This window comes from Microtus pennsylvanicus, chromosome 10 (assembly GCF_037038515.1).
Source record: "Microtus pennsylvanicus isolate mMicPen1 chromosome 10, mMicPen1.hap1, whole genome shotgun sequence".
NCBI lineage: Eukaryota > Metazoa > Chordata > Mammalia > Rodentia > Cricetidae > Microtus > Microtus pennsylvanicus.
Genome location: NC_134588.1, coordinates 82683696 through 82698346, shown reverse-complemented (window position 1 = coordinate 82698346; position 14651 = coordinate 82683696). Strand labels below are relative to the sequence as shown.

The window sequence follows — 14651 nt, the reverse complement described above, 5'->3', positions numbered from 1 at the left end:
AAATCCTTATCTATCGCCTGATCAGAGTTCTACAGCCTCCAGTGAAGACACAAGATCCCAAAGGCCTCTTGCTCACTGCCCCCATGGGAGGATGGGTTGTGGGATGTGTAGGACACAGTGGTGAGTTCCCATTACATAGGGCTCCAGGAGGGAAGTCAAGTGAGCCTAGGGTGGGCCTGGGGTTCTGCTTTTCTACCTGGAACCATTAACAGCTGTGTCGGGGCTAGACTTGAAGCACCAGGGTCCGAAGCCTGGCACAGCCCTTCCTGAGAAGGGCCTGGGATACAATGAGTGGCAAGCCCATCCTGGCTCCCACCCAGTTCCACTCTGGATCCAGCATCTGGAGGATAATACTACATGGTTTTTCAGAGTTGATGGGATTCCATTTCCATTACATATATAAAACAAATCCAGCACCGCATTATAAAACAGAAAATGTGGAAAAAAATAGCAGGGGAAAAGGATCACTGATAAGCTCAAATTGTCCTGAAAAAGAGAGCTTCTGTCTTTGCTCCCTAGGATCCTGTCTGTATCGGAGAGTCTGTCGTCCAGAGAGTAGAATCAGCTACAGAAGCCTTGCAAAGCACAAGGGACAGAATGGGGCTGCCCTCAACACCCTCCAACTCCCAGTCCTGCACCCTGAGAGGGATGCCGAGTCTCTTGGTACCCAATGCCTTTTCCCAGGCCTATCCTGAGGCACAACTAGGCTAGGACCCCTGATCATTCCTTGTTCTAGGCAGAGGAGGCTGTGGTGGATCTGGAGGGGGTGCACATCTGGATTCCTGGCCATGAGCCCACATTCCTTCCTGGTGAGTGTGAGCAGATGGGGCCTCCGGAGAGTTATGAAGAGATTGCAGGCTGCCTCCTGCCCTGCTATAATAGGACCCACCCTGCAGGAACATTTGTGGGACCCGGAGGGCCAGAACCTCATGTGGGGGCCTGGTTTGGGTCCAGAATCCCCCATGCAGATTGCTGAGCAAGCATCACGGACCCAAGTGGGGTCTGTGTCCCTCCACCCAGAGAGCCTTACATTACTTAACAGTATCAGGGACACAGAGGGCCAGGGGAATCCATGGTGCCCACAGACCCAGCCAGGAAGGAAGCATGGAGAGCCAACTGGGCAAAGCTACCTTACCTGAGGGCAGTCCTTAATGTAGTGGCCTTTGTTGAAACACAGGTGGCACAGGTAGTTGGGCGGAGGCCGCTTGCTGGGCTTGCGGGCCTCGGACGTGAGCGTCAGGTCTGAGAAGTGCTCGGTGAGGGAGCTGAGGCCGTCGGCAATGTTGTTGAGAGAGCCATAGGGCGAAGCGTTCCTGTACACACTGCTGCTCAGTGCCTGCGGGAACAGAGGCCATTCAGGGCTGAGGTGATTGATGGAGGCTCTCACTCACCATCCCACATCAATTCACACAGAACCTCCAGTTAGCCCCAAAGCCCGAGTTCAAATCCTCACTCTAGTTGTGGGTTTGGCCTCAGGGACCCTGCTCATACTGTGGGACCCATCTCAGGCTTCCTTTAGGGCAAAGTGAGGTCATGAGGCTAAAGAACTTTGTCACATGTCTGGGCCCTAGGACTCCTGGGTACCATGGTGATGATGTTAGCAGCTGTGGCCATTGTTACAATCAGTTCCTGACACACTGTGCCAGATGTGGAGGTTAATACTATCAACTGGACAGGATCGAGAAGCACTTGGGAGATAAATCTCTCAGCATGTCTGTGAGAGAGTTTCCAGATTGGGTGAAGCAATTTGAGAAGACCCACCCTAAGCGTGGGAGGCACCGTTCCCTGGGCTGGGGTCCTGGACTCAATAAAAAGACAAATCAGGTTTGCAGCAATGTGACTGTCAACCTCAGGCTCCTGAAGGCACGACTTCCCTGTCAGGATGGACAGTATCCTCTGATGTGTGCTAAAGCAACCCTTCCTTCCTTAAGCTGCTTTTGCTGGTATTTTAACACAGAAACCAGAAGAGTGACTAATATAGGCGGCATTGTGGGAAGCCACTTGTCAGGTATGGAGGGACTTCAGACACAGCTCTGTCGACTCTATTTCCCGTCTCATAAGGAGTCTGCAGTGTGGCTACCATTTTCAGATCTGAAGGCCAATGTGCAGAGGAGCTCTGCCAGCCTGAGCCACCTCCACATGACAGGAACCAGACACTCCGTGGAGCTCCCGAGCATACACGACTCAGGCCCTCTTGGTGTACACAGCCTCTATTTATAGGCCTCACGGGCTCCAGGAGGCACGGCACAAAGGAATTCAGTGAAGGTGGGGCTGGCAAGGAATGGCGAAGGCCAGAAAGCAGTAGCTTCCCCAGGAAAGTCAATAGGGAACCTGGGCACACCGGTTAGTCTTCTGAGCCCACTACAGATGTCCTAAATGGCAGGAATGAGCTCTGGCCTTAGGCTGATGTGAAGATGAAGCCTTGTTTTCACGAGTCCTTAGGCTGATAGAGAAACAAGGTCCCTGAAACCAAGAACTTAGACTCCTTTACAAAGCGGGGGGGGGGGGGGGGCAGGCAGAGGCCTAGAACAGGGGCAGTCCTCTGTCTCCTCTGTATGGGAAGGGGAGAGATGAAAATTGACAGCAGTCTAGGGGATGGGGTACACCCTGCCTAACCCCAACAAGAATAGCTTCAAATCTCATGTTTCCATTTTCAGAAGCTGGTCACTCAGCTCCTAGAGGACCCGGCCCTCATCTTCCAGGTAAGACAGTACCTCAGACACTTGCTAGGTGACCCCGAACGGGGCCTTTCCTTCTCCGGGCCTTTATTCTCTCCTACCTTATTTTGGCCAGAGTCTGGCCCCAGAGGAACACAAAGACATCATACCTAGAGCTGCCCAAGGCTAGCACACTGCTTTTCTGCAGCAAGAGAATCACGTGGATCCTGATGACTGTCTACTTAGCCACCTGGCTCACCACTCCATGCTGGAGTGGACAGAGCACTCCAGCACCAGCCAGCATGTGGTCTAGGCCAACTCTGTAGCTCTTGGGCGAGCCCAGAAGGGAGTGGATCCTTGAGACGCAACGGCTCCAATCCTGGAGGCAGCCTACAGGGTCACTTTCTGAAGTACAGTGGGACAGCGTTGGTGGAAATCAGACAAGGTGGCCATGGTGGCAGGCCAGACCCTAAGAACTGTGCACTTATGGAGATAGCTGGTTCTCATCACAACCCTGTGAGTCACTACCCCACACTCCACAGATGAAATGAGTATTCCAAACTTGTATTGAATGACCTGGAAACTAGTAACAAAAACAGTTTTTTTGGGCTCCACCTCAAAGTCATCACAGCAGTGGCTTGGAACCAAGGGCATATTTTTGTGTGTGATCAAATTTCCACGAGTTACCAGTTTGATGATTTTAAAGCATACAGTTCTGTGGCCCTTAAACATATTTTCACTAATATACAACCACCACCACCATCACCACCACCACCACCACCACCTCACCTCCAGATTCCTCTATCTCTCCTAAGCCAAAACTCTGAATCTATCGGATGACAATTCCTGACCTCCTTCCCAATATGCTTTGCCCAGCCCCCCTGGAAAATCTGGCAGCAGTAGTCACTTCATGGGTCTCAGAGCACAAACTCCCAGGACACTATCTTGACTGGGAGACCTGTCTGGTACCAGAACGGTACGGGCTCTATCTTCCCAAAGCGGCCTGAGTTGGGGCAGCATAGCCTCAGCCTCTTGGAGAAAAGTTCATCCAAACAAGAAATTTGAAGCTCCAAACCCTGTGACTCACATTCACGGCTGGGAAATGCAATTTCACAAAATAACAACCCTCTTCCCTTCCCCCTTTCCTTTCTTTCATTTTTGCTGGATAGGATTTAAACAAGTCCACAGCCTTCAAGACTGTGTTAAGAGGAAGGGGAAGTCTGGTGGATGCCAAAAGTACACTAATTACACCCTAAATAGTCCTCTCCCCAGGCCTGTGGCCACACTCCGAGCCTCACAACAGTCATCAGGCATCCCCAAACAGTCAAAGGCCTCTGAGCAAGCCACCCCCTTCTCTTGCAGCTCAATAGTCCCAAATGCCACCAAGGGTCATAGATATGCCTTCTCTAGTAGCTCCATGGACAGAACAAGGCTAGAATCCCCCTCCCAGAATCCTGGCCTTCACTGTCCCCTAACCTGTCTACTTAACTGCCACAGTCTTCTTCTCCAAGCCCCATCCCAAGAAAAACACCACTCAGAACTAAGAATTCTGAGAATAGTCAGTCGATTCAATCACATTCCCGTGTTATTAGTAGGGAAACCGAGGTTCTGAGGGCTGCAGGGACTAGACCCAGTTGGAACTAAGAGTACAACTTGCCTGATCAGGGCAGGCTTGGCATGTCAGAAAGCCATTTCCTCTGCAAAGCCCTATTTGAGCTCTAGCCACAGAGGTGAAAGGCAAGTCTCAGCTGTTTTTCTGGCCTGCAGGGACTGGGCAGAGCATAGGGTTGGGCCTGCCCTCTTGGAACAGAAGGGGTGGGGGCAAACTTGACGGTTCCTACAGGTGCACCGTTGCTGTATTCAGCCACTCAGATTCTGAAAAGTACTCAGGGCCCAGCATGTAAAAGGTGATCATCCAGTCACCCACACTGCAGGGCCAGCAAGCAGAGCACAGATGCAGGAGTTCCCCAGGCCCTGCTGTCCAAGGAGGGCAGGCCCACTTATGTAATGCATGTAAGCTCTGGACTGCATCACCATCCTGGGTCAGTGACTGCGGAAGCTGGCAGGAAGCATGGGATCCTTTCACCATATGTGGGGAGACTTGGTATCAGACTCACAGTCATGGCTGGAACCTTCTCCAAGGTTCTTGTTGGGCTGATAGGGAAAAGTAGATGAGAAGACAGTGGTTTGCTCTGACCATGGGTTGTTCTGCTATAAGCTACAGAATCTTCTTTTTCTAGTTCTCTTGACTGCTGAGACACTGTTTATCTGAGCACTGGTGTTATTTTTGTAGAGCTGGAAACCGAGAGTCAAAGAGACTTAGTAACTTGTCCAAGGCAACACAGGCAAAATACGTTGGCCAGTTACATTTCACCCCCACACAGCCTCCAAGGCCTGTCTCCACCTATGAAAAGGTAGCCAGAGGGTGATGTCAGATGTGACATTGTACCTAAAGCCCCTCAGTGCTGAGCTGCTTCTTTGCACTCTGTGAGGGGGCTGGGCTCTGGAGAAGGTAGTTCTGCCGTGGAATGTTGAGGACAGAGGCAGAGTCCCAGGGCTGTGTCTCACTCTCCCCAGAGAAGCCTGCCCAGTTGGACTCTCCTGCAGAACTATCAGAGGGTACCACGGGCAAGGAAGAAACTGGCAGGCACTGCAAAGTAGGCAGATACTTTTGAGGGTGTCCCAGAGAGAGCAGAATACTGATCCATAGCGATGGGAGAACAGACAAAGGGGCAGGAGCAGCAGGGAAGCAGGTGGAAGGGAGACAACCTCAGCCGGGAAAGATACAGCCATGGGCAAAGCCAGTGGTCAAAGCAACGTATGGCTGGGCTATGGGCAGGCTACCCCAGGGAGATGAGACAAACACAGGTGCTCCATGTCCTGCTCTCACCCAAGGCAGGCCCAGAGGAAGGAGCCTGAGTCTAGCCCCTAGTTCTATGGGGCTCCTCTCATCAGCCAGTCAACTAGCTTCTCATCTCCTCAAGCCACCAGTCCCTTGCCTCTGCACCCAAAGCCACCCAACGCTCGCCTGTCGTGGAATCTTAGTTTAACTATGTAAAGATGCATTGCATTTGTTTATGGTGCTTGTCTAAGGCACCTGATAGATCTAATAAAAATCTAAATGACCAATAGCTAGGCGGGAGGTATAGATGGGACTTCTCAGCAGAGTAAGGAGAAGGAGGAATCTAGGCTCAACAGGGACAGAGGGAGAGAGGGAGAGAGGAAGGGCCAGGCAGACAGACATGGAGGAGTCAGGAAAGCAGGGCATACAGAATGAAAGAAAGGTTAAAAAGAAAAAAAAAACCCGAGGCAAAATGTATATGAATAGAAACAAGTTCAATTAAGTTAGTTAGTGGGACAAGCTGAAGCTAAGGCTAAGCATTCATAGTAATAAGTTGTCGTGTCATTATTTGAGAGCTGGCTGGCAAAGAAAATGCCAGCTACACTCACCTCTGCACCCAACACACACACACACACACATACACACACACACACACTCACACACACACACACATACACACACTCACATACACACACACACACACACATACACACACACACACACTCACACACACACACATACACACACTCACACACACACACACACATACACACACTCACACACACACACACATACACACACACACACACATACACACACACACATACACACACACACACACACACACACACACACACATTGCAATAAGAAACCATTTACACCGCCAATGACAGTACCCCTTCTTCTAAGAGATCTGGACTTCTGTACCTAAGGCCTACCTTAGGTACACCTATCCATCCTCTGCAGACAGGTGGGTACATGCTGCGTTGGGGTGTGGGAGACAGTGCACACGGTGAGAAGTGAGTCACAGAAAAATGAAGCACACCCTACCACACTCAGCTCTGCCCATGGTCTCGTTTCCAAGGCCAGGAACATATGAACGGACCAAGACAGATCATGACCCTTTGTCTGTATGGGCATTGCTCACCCTTCACATGTAAAATAGTTCTCCTTATACAGCTGGCGCTCAATAAAAGATCCAAGACTAAGGCCATGTCTACTTTTTTTTAGTTGAAGTAGTGGGGAAAGAGAAATGGAGACCAGGGTTTGGAGGAGTAGACAGTGAAGGCAGGACAGAGCCTGGCAGACCTAGGGAAGTTCTTTGACCCCCATCCCAGGGTTACCACTCACTTGATGGTACTCATGGCTCCTAGCCCTCTGCCCAGCTAGCACACAAGCACTGGGGACCCTGTGCCTCACACTTGTGAAGCAAACTTGTCAAGCAAGAGCAGAAAGCATGAGTCTGAAAAAAAAATCAATGATAGGGCAGGACTGTAGCATTAGCCAGTCCGGTATACAACTGAGGCTATACCCTCGATAGCAGAGGCTATACCCTCGATAGCAGAGGCCAGGACCTAGAACTCACTGTGACGTGTGAAGTCATGGGCAGATATGTGTGTCATATGTACTTGTGTCTTGTGTACTGAGCTCACACCAAGGACTCCAAATAACTTAAGATTTTCATGACGGAAAAGGGTCAAGGCCGTCTGCACATCAAAGCCACTACTAGGGCATGGCTAGGGGCAGGGCTTCACCATCTCTCACGTCAGCTCATTGTAATTAATCTAGCTACCAATGAACACTCATTCCTTGAGACAACACAGGAGGCTGAGACAAGGGAGGCCATCCACTTCCTCACAGGGCTGAAGAGAGACCAGCTTTCAAGCCATCTGCCCTAACCCACTCACCTAGTAGAAAAAGCTGAGCATCCAGTGTAGCCAAAGCACAGACTGAGCATCATGTTAAGCTGAGAGAGGCAGGATTCCTACTCTCAAATCCAGCAACAGAGCTACAGACACAGCTATGGCATAGTGCATGGCAGCCTAGACGCCAAGCCTGTTGCCTGCCCTAGAGCATCATACCTTGGCTGTCATAGCCCATGTTGTTGTAGCAGCTGGAAGCAGAGCTGCTCCCTAAGGCAGCCACCCCAGGCCTCTTAGGAGGGACATCCATTTGTGCCATAAAGAAACACCTTGGAATCTGTCCAACGGGACAGGACTGGAAATGATATCATAGGTATAATCAAGAGCAATATAATGGCTTGGACACACAAGACTGCTGGGTGCTTCCAGAAATTACAAGTTAACCAGTGTAGTCAAAGGAAGATTGAGCCACAGAAGCTATATTAACACACACACACACACACACACACACACACACACACACACACACACACCAGGGCTGGGGAACAGATCCAATGGCACATGCTTGATTCTGTCCCTAGCTCTCTGAACACAACTTCTTCCTCTGGACAACAGGTCTGCTGCCCCAGGCAGAGACATGGGAATGAAATAGGAAAACAGGGTTTTTCTCCCGTGTCTCCTAAACCAGGCCAATCAGAGTAGGAATACATTGTTCCTACACAAGTGCCCATGACTCTTCTAAAGGGTCAGTTTTTGGTAGAGTGCTTTTTGAGTATGCACAAATCCCAGCACTGCCTAAATTGGACATGATGGCATACCTTGTAATCCCAATACTTGTGGAGTGGAGGCAAAGAGATCAGGACTTCACGGTCATCCTTGGGTACATAACAAGTTCGAGGCTAGCCTGGTCTATTGGAGAACTTGTCTCAAGAAAGAAAGAAAGAAAGAAAAAAGAAAGAAAGGAAAGAAGAAAGGAAGGAAGGAAGGAAGGAAGGAAGGAAGGAAGGAAGGAAGAAAGAAAGAAAGGAAGGAAGGAAGGAAGAAAGAAAATAAAAATTAACGCATCCAGACAAAAATGTCAGAGGTACTGTGGCTTGACAGGAAGTCTCAGATAAGGTACTTGCCATGCACAGGGCCCAGAGGAAGATCCAGGTAGAAGCTAGCCTGGAGAACAGCTTCAACACAGGTTACAGAGATAGCTCAAGGCTGGAATGCAAAATTGGTTTAGATCTATCACTACTGATGACTCGGGTCATCCAGGTCTCTGCTTTGCTCTCTATACAGGGAAAGTGATGAAGTTGGAGTTGGCGGCTCATACCTGTATGCCAATCACCCTGGGTTCAAGGCCAGCCTGGGCTAGGGTGAAGTCTCAACAAACAAAGCAGGACTGCTTGCTGCTCACTAGTCCCCATCTATGCCACCTTGGGTTCTGTTGCCACTAATCATTTAGGACGGAAGCCCCTACCCTCCCAACACTTGACCTGCATGTCCCAAGGCGTGGTCTCCCTCCGAGCCCAGACCTATACGGTTGCCTGTGCCAACCCCTTCCAAGTGGTGGCCTCCTCGCTTGAGTCACCCACCATTCGGCATCCCAGCGGGAGGGGCCAGATACCTGGGGACTCTTCTCGGACATTCCTCCCAGGATCACGACTGCCTGCCTCCTAACTCAACCAGACCACAAAGACTGTGGGAGTCAAGTTCAGCCCCCTGCTGGGGAGGAGAGTGATTTTGCTCCCCATTTCCACACTGGGGAGCCTCTGGACACCTGCTGTAGGCACACATGGTATTTCAACCAAACTCCCAACAGCTGTCTAGGCTGGGAATTTTTGTTTGTTTATTCTTTTTTTTAATATTTATTTATTTATTTATTTATTCATTATGGATAAATGAATTCTGGCCTGTGTGTATGTCTGCAGGCCAGAAGAGGGCACCAGACCTCATTACAGATGGTTGTGAACCACCATGTGGTTGCTGGGAATTGAACTCAGGACCTTTGGAAGAGCAGACAATGCTCTTAAACCATTGAGCCATCTCTCCAGCCCTTGTTTGTTTATTCTTAATGTCTACACTTATTTATCTGTTTGTGGGCACACACCATAGCATGCACATAGAGGTCAGAGGTCAATCTGCAGGAATTGGTTCCCTCGTCCTACCATGTGGGACCCTGGGATTAAACTCAGGAAGTCAGGCTTGGTGGCAATAGCCTTTACCCACCCATCCCTCTCACCAGCCCAACTTTGTTTTTTGAGACAGGGTTTTACTCTAGCCCAGGCTGGCCTTGAACTCATGGCAGTCTTCCTATACAAGGAATACAGATATGAGCCCCCCCTCCTCCAATTAGAACCTTCCTTGTACAAGGCCCTATATTTGTTCCCCTGTTTGTTCTCATTGCTGTCTCTGTGCAGAAGGGCCGAAGACCCTTGATAGCACTAGCAAGTCTGCAATGGGTGGGCCACAGTGCAAAGAGTGGGCTCTGCAGCACCGAGGAAAGTGACATGAGGATTCAGGGGATCTTGCCACTTCATGCACATAACCCAGAATAGCTTCCTGAAGTTTAGAGCTATGCAGCCCAGGAGACTGTGGAACTGCACCTCTGACTCATTGGAACATCCCTGGACCTGGAGATGGCGGGAAGAACACTGGCCGGTATCCTGAGCTGAAAACATCCTCTGGTTGAATTAACTACAAGATATGTTGAGATGAGGAACTGTTAAAACGGTTTGAACTGCAGACCTTCTCCGAGCCTTCACTGTGCTAGCAGGCGCTGTGTGAACTAAAGGGCAGTGAGTGTGCTGTGTTTTCCAAGCCTATTTGAGTCCTCATTTTCCCCGATGCCCACAAAGAAGGGGTGGTCATTCGACAGTGGGGCCAGACTTTCCAGCTACTTCTGTTCTCAGAGGAAACGGGGAAAGCTGTCCTAAGAATCTGAATTAATTGACATGAGGCAGCCCCATTTCCCTGGTGAGGAGGAAGCGGGGTACTACGACTGCCCAGGACTGGCTCTGAGAATCCCTCCAACGGTCCAAGAGGTAACGCTTAACTCTACTTTTCCAGAAATGGAATTTGTGGCGACTACACTGCTGGGAATTTAAATTCCAAGCAGAACTTGGCAAGGAAGATCCATGCAATCCAACCCCCTCCTAAGCCCTGCCTCCTCCTGCAGCACCTGGACAGAGGGGCTCAGCCAAGGAGTCTCTCTCGGAAGGCACACAACTGTGACCACAGATGCCATTTCTAAAACCCATGTTTCAGAACCCAGGAGTGTTTTAAGACACTACAGAGTGTCCATGTCCACTTGAAAGTCACCTCCCGGAGCTTGTTCTGTGCTTGTATGTGAACCAGTCCACTTTCCTCTCTGCTCCCAGAGCCAGAGGGCCACTCAGGACCCTTGGCTTATCTTCAGCTCCCAGGACTGAGGTTCCAGGGGCACAATAGGCTTCTGTGCCCCTGTATCCTCACCTCCCCCAATGCCAGCTGCATTCATGGTGTTTTGCTATTGTGGTGGGAGCAGCCTAGGGGCGGTGCAGGAGGGGGTGGGCTCTTGGCACAGGGGCTGGTGCAGACGGGCTATGGTCAGCGGTCAGCATGCAAGTCACATCCGCAGGCACTGCCACCAGGCCTGCCAGGCCTCGAACAGAATGGCAATGCTTGTGGATCCTGGGTCCCTTTCTAAGTGCCTTCTTGTGACATGAAACTTGCTGCCTTTGCACCTAGCCCCTTGGTGGTGGCATTGACTTGGGGGGGGGGTCCTCACCTTCTCAGTCATATCAGATTACTAACTAAGCCCTGGACTCAGGAAAGGCCCATGCCCAAGCTGGAGTTTTGAGAGGGTTGAAGAGGTCAAAGATTGGGAGGTGAGAATGAGGGAGCCAGAACCCAAGAGAGCTTCCAAGGAAACCATAAGTCTTTAAGTGTGAAAAGTCCCTCTAATCTCCCCGGTTCAGGCTGTCTGCTGGCAGATATTCTCTTGTTTATATATGCCTCCAACCTTGAACATACCACCCGGGGGTGACAGCAGAGATTAAATCTCCTCAACAGGAAAGCTGAGTCCCAGAGAGATGGGAGCTCCCTGGAGTCTGATCGCAAGAGACTTCCCCCACCCTCTATGGCTCCAGCTCCTCCCACACGGAACCTCTTCTCAAGGGAAACAGAGGTAGGAGACAGGTCTCACGGAACCACAGCTAGGATCCTGGAGACACGACATTTCCCAAGAGGAGCAGAGACCCGGCGTGAGGAGCAAGGCAAAACCATCATGGGGGCAGAGGGAGTCTAGTAAAGGCTTGTTGGGGCCCCGCTGGACCTCTGGGTCATGGCCACCTTTTTCCTAGATAAAAGACCCTCCTTTGAGTGCACTTCCTATCCACTCGCCTGCCTTTTGTACTCCTGCTGTCCGTGTCACTCCTTAGCCCCAGGGCCCCCATTCCCACCCTTGCATAGAAAAGCTTGGTAAGAAAATTAATAATGGAAAAGATCCAGGTACTAAAGAAACTCCACAAACAGTTCCCCAAAGTCATTGGTCACCTGAAGCCAGCGCCTCAAAAAACAACAAGTTGTCCTAAGAAAGGAAGATGCCAGCCAGGAACCATTGCACAGGACAGAAAGCATGTGTTATAGTTTATAAAGAGCCTTGGCATACGAATGCTATTCCCCTGGCTTTCCTGACACCTGTCCAGCCTTGCCACCACTCCCAAGCCTCCTGCACTACTTCTACCCCCACAGGGCAGCAGGGCAGCCTGGGAGGTGCTGGCCTTGCCTTATGAACACATATCTGAGACGGGAAAGGGTGACCTTCTGGCTCCACAGCTCAATCTCAACACACCTCAGAATACACAGGCCTTATTCCCAGACCAGGGCTAGATCAGAAGAAAAGTGAAAGTGACCCCCGCCACCAGGCGTGTATCCCTCTACTTCCTGCACCTTAGCAGAGGGAAACCACAAGGGAGCAAAAGAAAGAGGTACAGAGGGTATCAGCAATTCCCAAACTGGAGTAAATGGGGGAGGGAGGGTCGTGGAAGATAGATTCTGGGAAGGCTCTGGATAAGACCCCACAAAAGAGGCTGGGAGGTCATGGCCACCTGTGTATTTGTCTAGCTGGAGACACGCACTGAACAGTAGACTTTGTAACCAAATTCATTGAACAGGCAAGCTTTGCAACACAATCAGGGTTTGGGGAGAAGGCACTCAGCAGCTGGAGTCCTCTCTCCCATCGCCACAGCGCCCCCCCCCCCCCCCAAGGATTTCCCTTTCATTTCCTTCCAGCCTGGGAAGGCAGGGGACAGAGCAGTCTGCTAGGTCAAGCCCTCAAAAACCACTTCCTATGTGGTTGGGGGAGGGCAAGCAGCTGCAGGATGGATCTAGGGGTTCCCGAGTAGTGGGAATAGGAGGAAAAGACCCTGTAAGGTTCACTGCTTTTCAAGGAGTCCTCTAGGCAAAGAACCATGGGGGTCGGAGAATGCTTTTAGGCCCTTCCAGAGGAGTTCAGAGCAGGCTCTGCAACTGCCTAGGTCCCAACTGCCTGCAGTCAGAAAAGTTAATAGCGCTGGAGAAAGTCTAGGAAGGGGCTCCCCACCCTAGCCGCACCCCGGCAGTCTGAAGAGAATCCGGAGACACCCCTAAGCCTGCTTACTAGGAGCAGAGCTCTGGGCTGGAAGAGGGGGCGGGAGGGCCCTGCCCAGGCCTGAGCTGCTCCGAGCGGTTCTGCCGGGAGGTGACGCGCTCCGGGCGCCCCAGGGACTTCGGGCCGCAAGTTTGGCAAAGCTGATCCAAGCCCAGCCAAGCCGAGCCGGGCAATGTGAGGCCAGCCCGGGCCAGGCTAAGGAGAGCAGAGCAGATAGGAGAAAGGGGTCTGGAGCAGTAGGCACGGGGTTGGCGCGCGCTGGGGCACCCACCTCTCCGCGCTGCAGCTGGAAGACGCTGTTAAGATAGCTGGAGTGCAAGGGAGAGCCCAGCTGCTCAGAGCGGCCTTTGCCGAAGGCCAGCTCCGGGGGCGCGGCGCCGGCGGGCGGCTCGGGCCTGAAGGCATCAAAGGCACTAGCCTGGTGTGTGTCCTGAAGCGACAGGTAGACCCAGTTGAGTAGCTGGGCCGGCTGGTACACCGAGGCGGCGCTCGTGTCGATGGCAGACAGCAGGCTCATTTTGCCGTGGCGGTGCCGGCCCCTCCCCGGCAGCCCGCTCGCGCCCCCCTCCCGGCGGAGGGGCGGGCACCGGGGAGCCTGTGCCCACTGCCAGCCGCCCCGGCCCCGACGGCTATCGCCCAGAGCCCCGTGCCCCGCGCGTTGCCCGCAGCCGCTGCCGCTGCTGCCGCCGCCTCCCCGGACTGCAGCAGTGGGCGCGAGCGGGCGGAGGAAGGAGGCAGAGAAAGTTGGGCAGGAAACTTTTGGCCCCGCCCCGCCGGCTGCCTGTCCCACCCCGCCCGGGGATCCGCTATCTGCCTCTGCGTTGACCCCTCCAGAGACCGCTTCTAGGGTGGGGTCCTCCGAGACCCCGCCCCACCCCAACCCATCTGGCCCCCCATCCTCGCTGCCCCATTGGCTAAATATGGATATAGGGGAGGGGCAAGAAAGAAGGCGAGTCCGCACATGCAGCACCCTGCCGGCCCCCATACCAAGAGCGGCCCCTCCCGAGCCTCCTCCTGCCCCCTCCCCCGGGCAGCGCAGCTCCACACGGCCGAGCTCAGAACCGACTGGGCCCAAACACTCAGCCTGCTTCACTTGTATGCTGTATCCCAGACACTCTCCAGTTAATTCGTTTTCACACCTTTTTTCCTCCTTCCCTCTTCTTGCTGTTAGTCTGATTGTGTTTCTTTCTCTGTGTGACTTTCTCTGTGTTCTCCAACGCCTCTTTAAACGTGTCTGGTTTGAAGCTTCCTTCTGTCTCCCTCGCCTTCCTCAAACACACACACACACACACACACACACACACACACACACACACACACACACTCCTCTCGCTATCGCCATAGGGCCCTCCCCCTCCCCCTTAATTCCTTCCATCTGCAGAACCGCTTTGCTGACGACCTGCGCTGAGGGAGGGGGGGCGGTTCCTTCCCGAGGAAAGACTCCCCTTCTCTCCGCCCTACCTCGCTCCCTGACACTACCTCCTCTGGACTTCTGTTTCTGCTTCAGGTCGACCTAGGCTTTTCTCCTCTCCTGCTGCCTGGCTCCATCCTCAGCCCTCCCTAGTCTCTTGTAGGGGTTCCAGGACCCTAGCCTGGCCTAGAAGATATCAGAAACCCACAACTACCTGGGGAAATCTGCACTAACCCCTGGCTTCCCAGATCCCGATGCTTTA

General features: G+C 52.3%; 1 protein-coding gene across 1 annotated transcript in view; it reads right to left on the bottom strand.

Annotated features, from left to right (window-relative positions):
* Positions 1-13695, bottom strand: part of Zcchc24 (zinc finger CCHC-type containing 24) — a 53117-nt gene extending 39422 nt beyond the window's left edge. Inside the window, exons 1-2 of the mRNA XM_075988807.1 lie at positions 13250-13695; positions 1136-1336 (exon numbers count right to left, since the gene is read on the bottom strand). Of these exons, the coding sequence (XP_075844922.1) occupies positions 1136-1336; positions 13250-13495 (447 nt within the window). The 5' untranslated portion in view covers positions 13496-13695. The remainder of the gene's footprint in view (positions 1-1135; positions 1337-13249) is intronic.
* Positions 13696-14651: the final 956 nt, after the last annotated feature.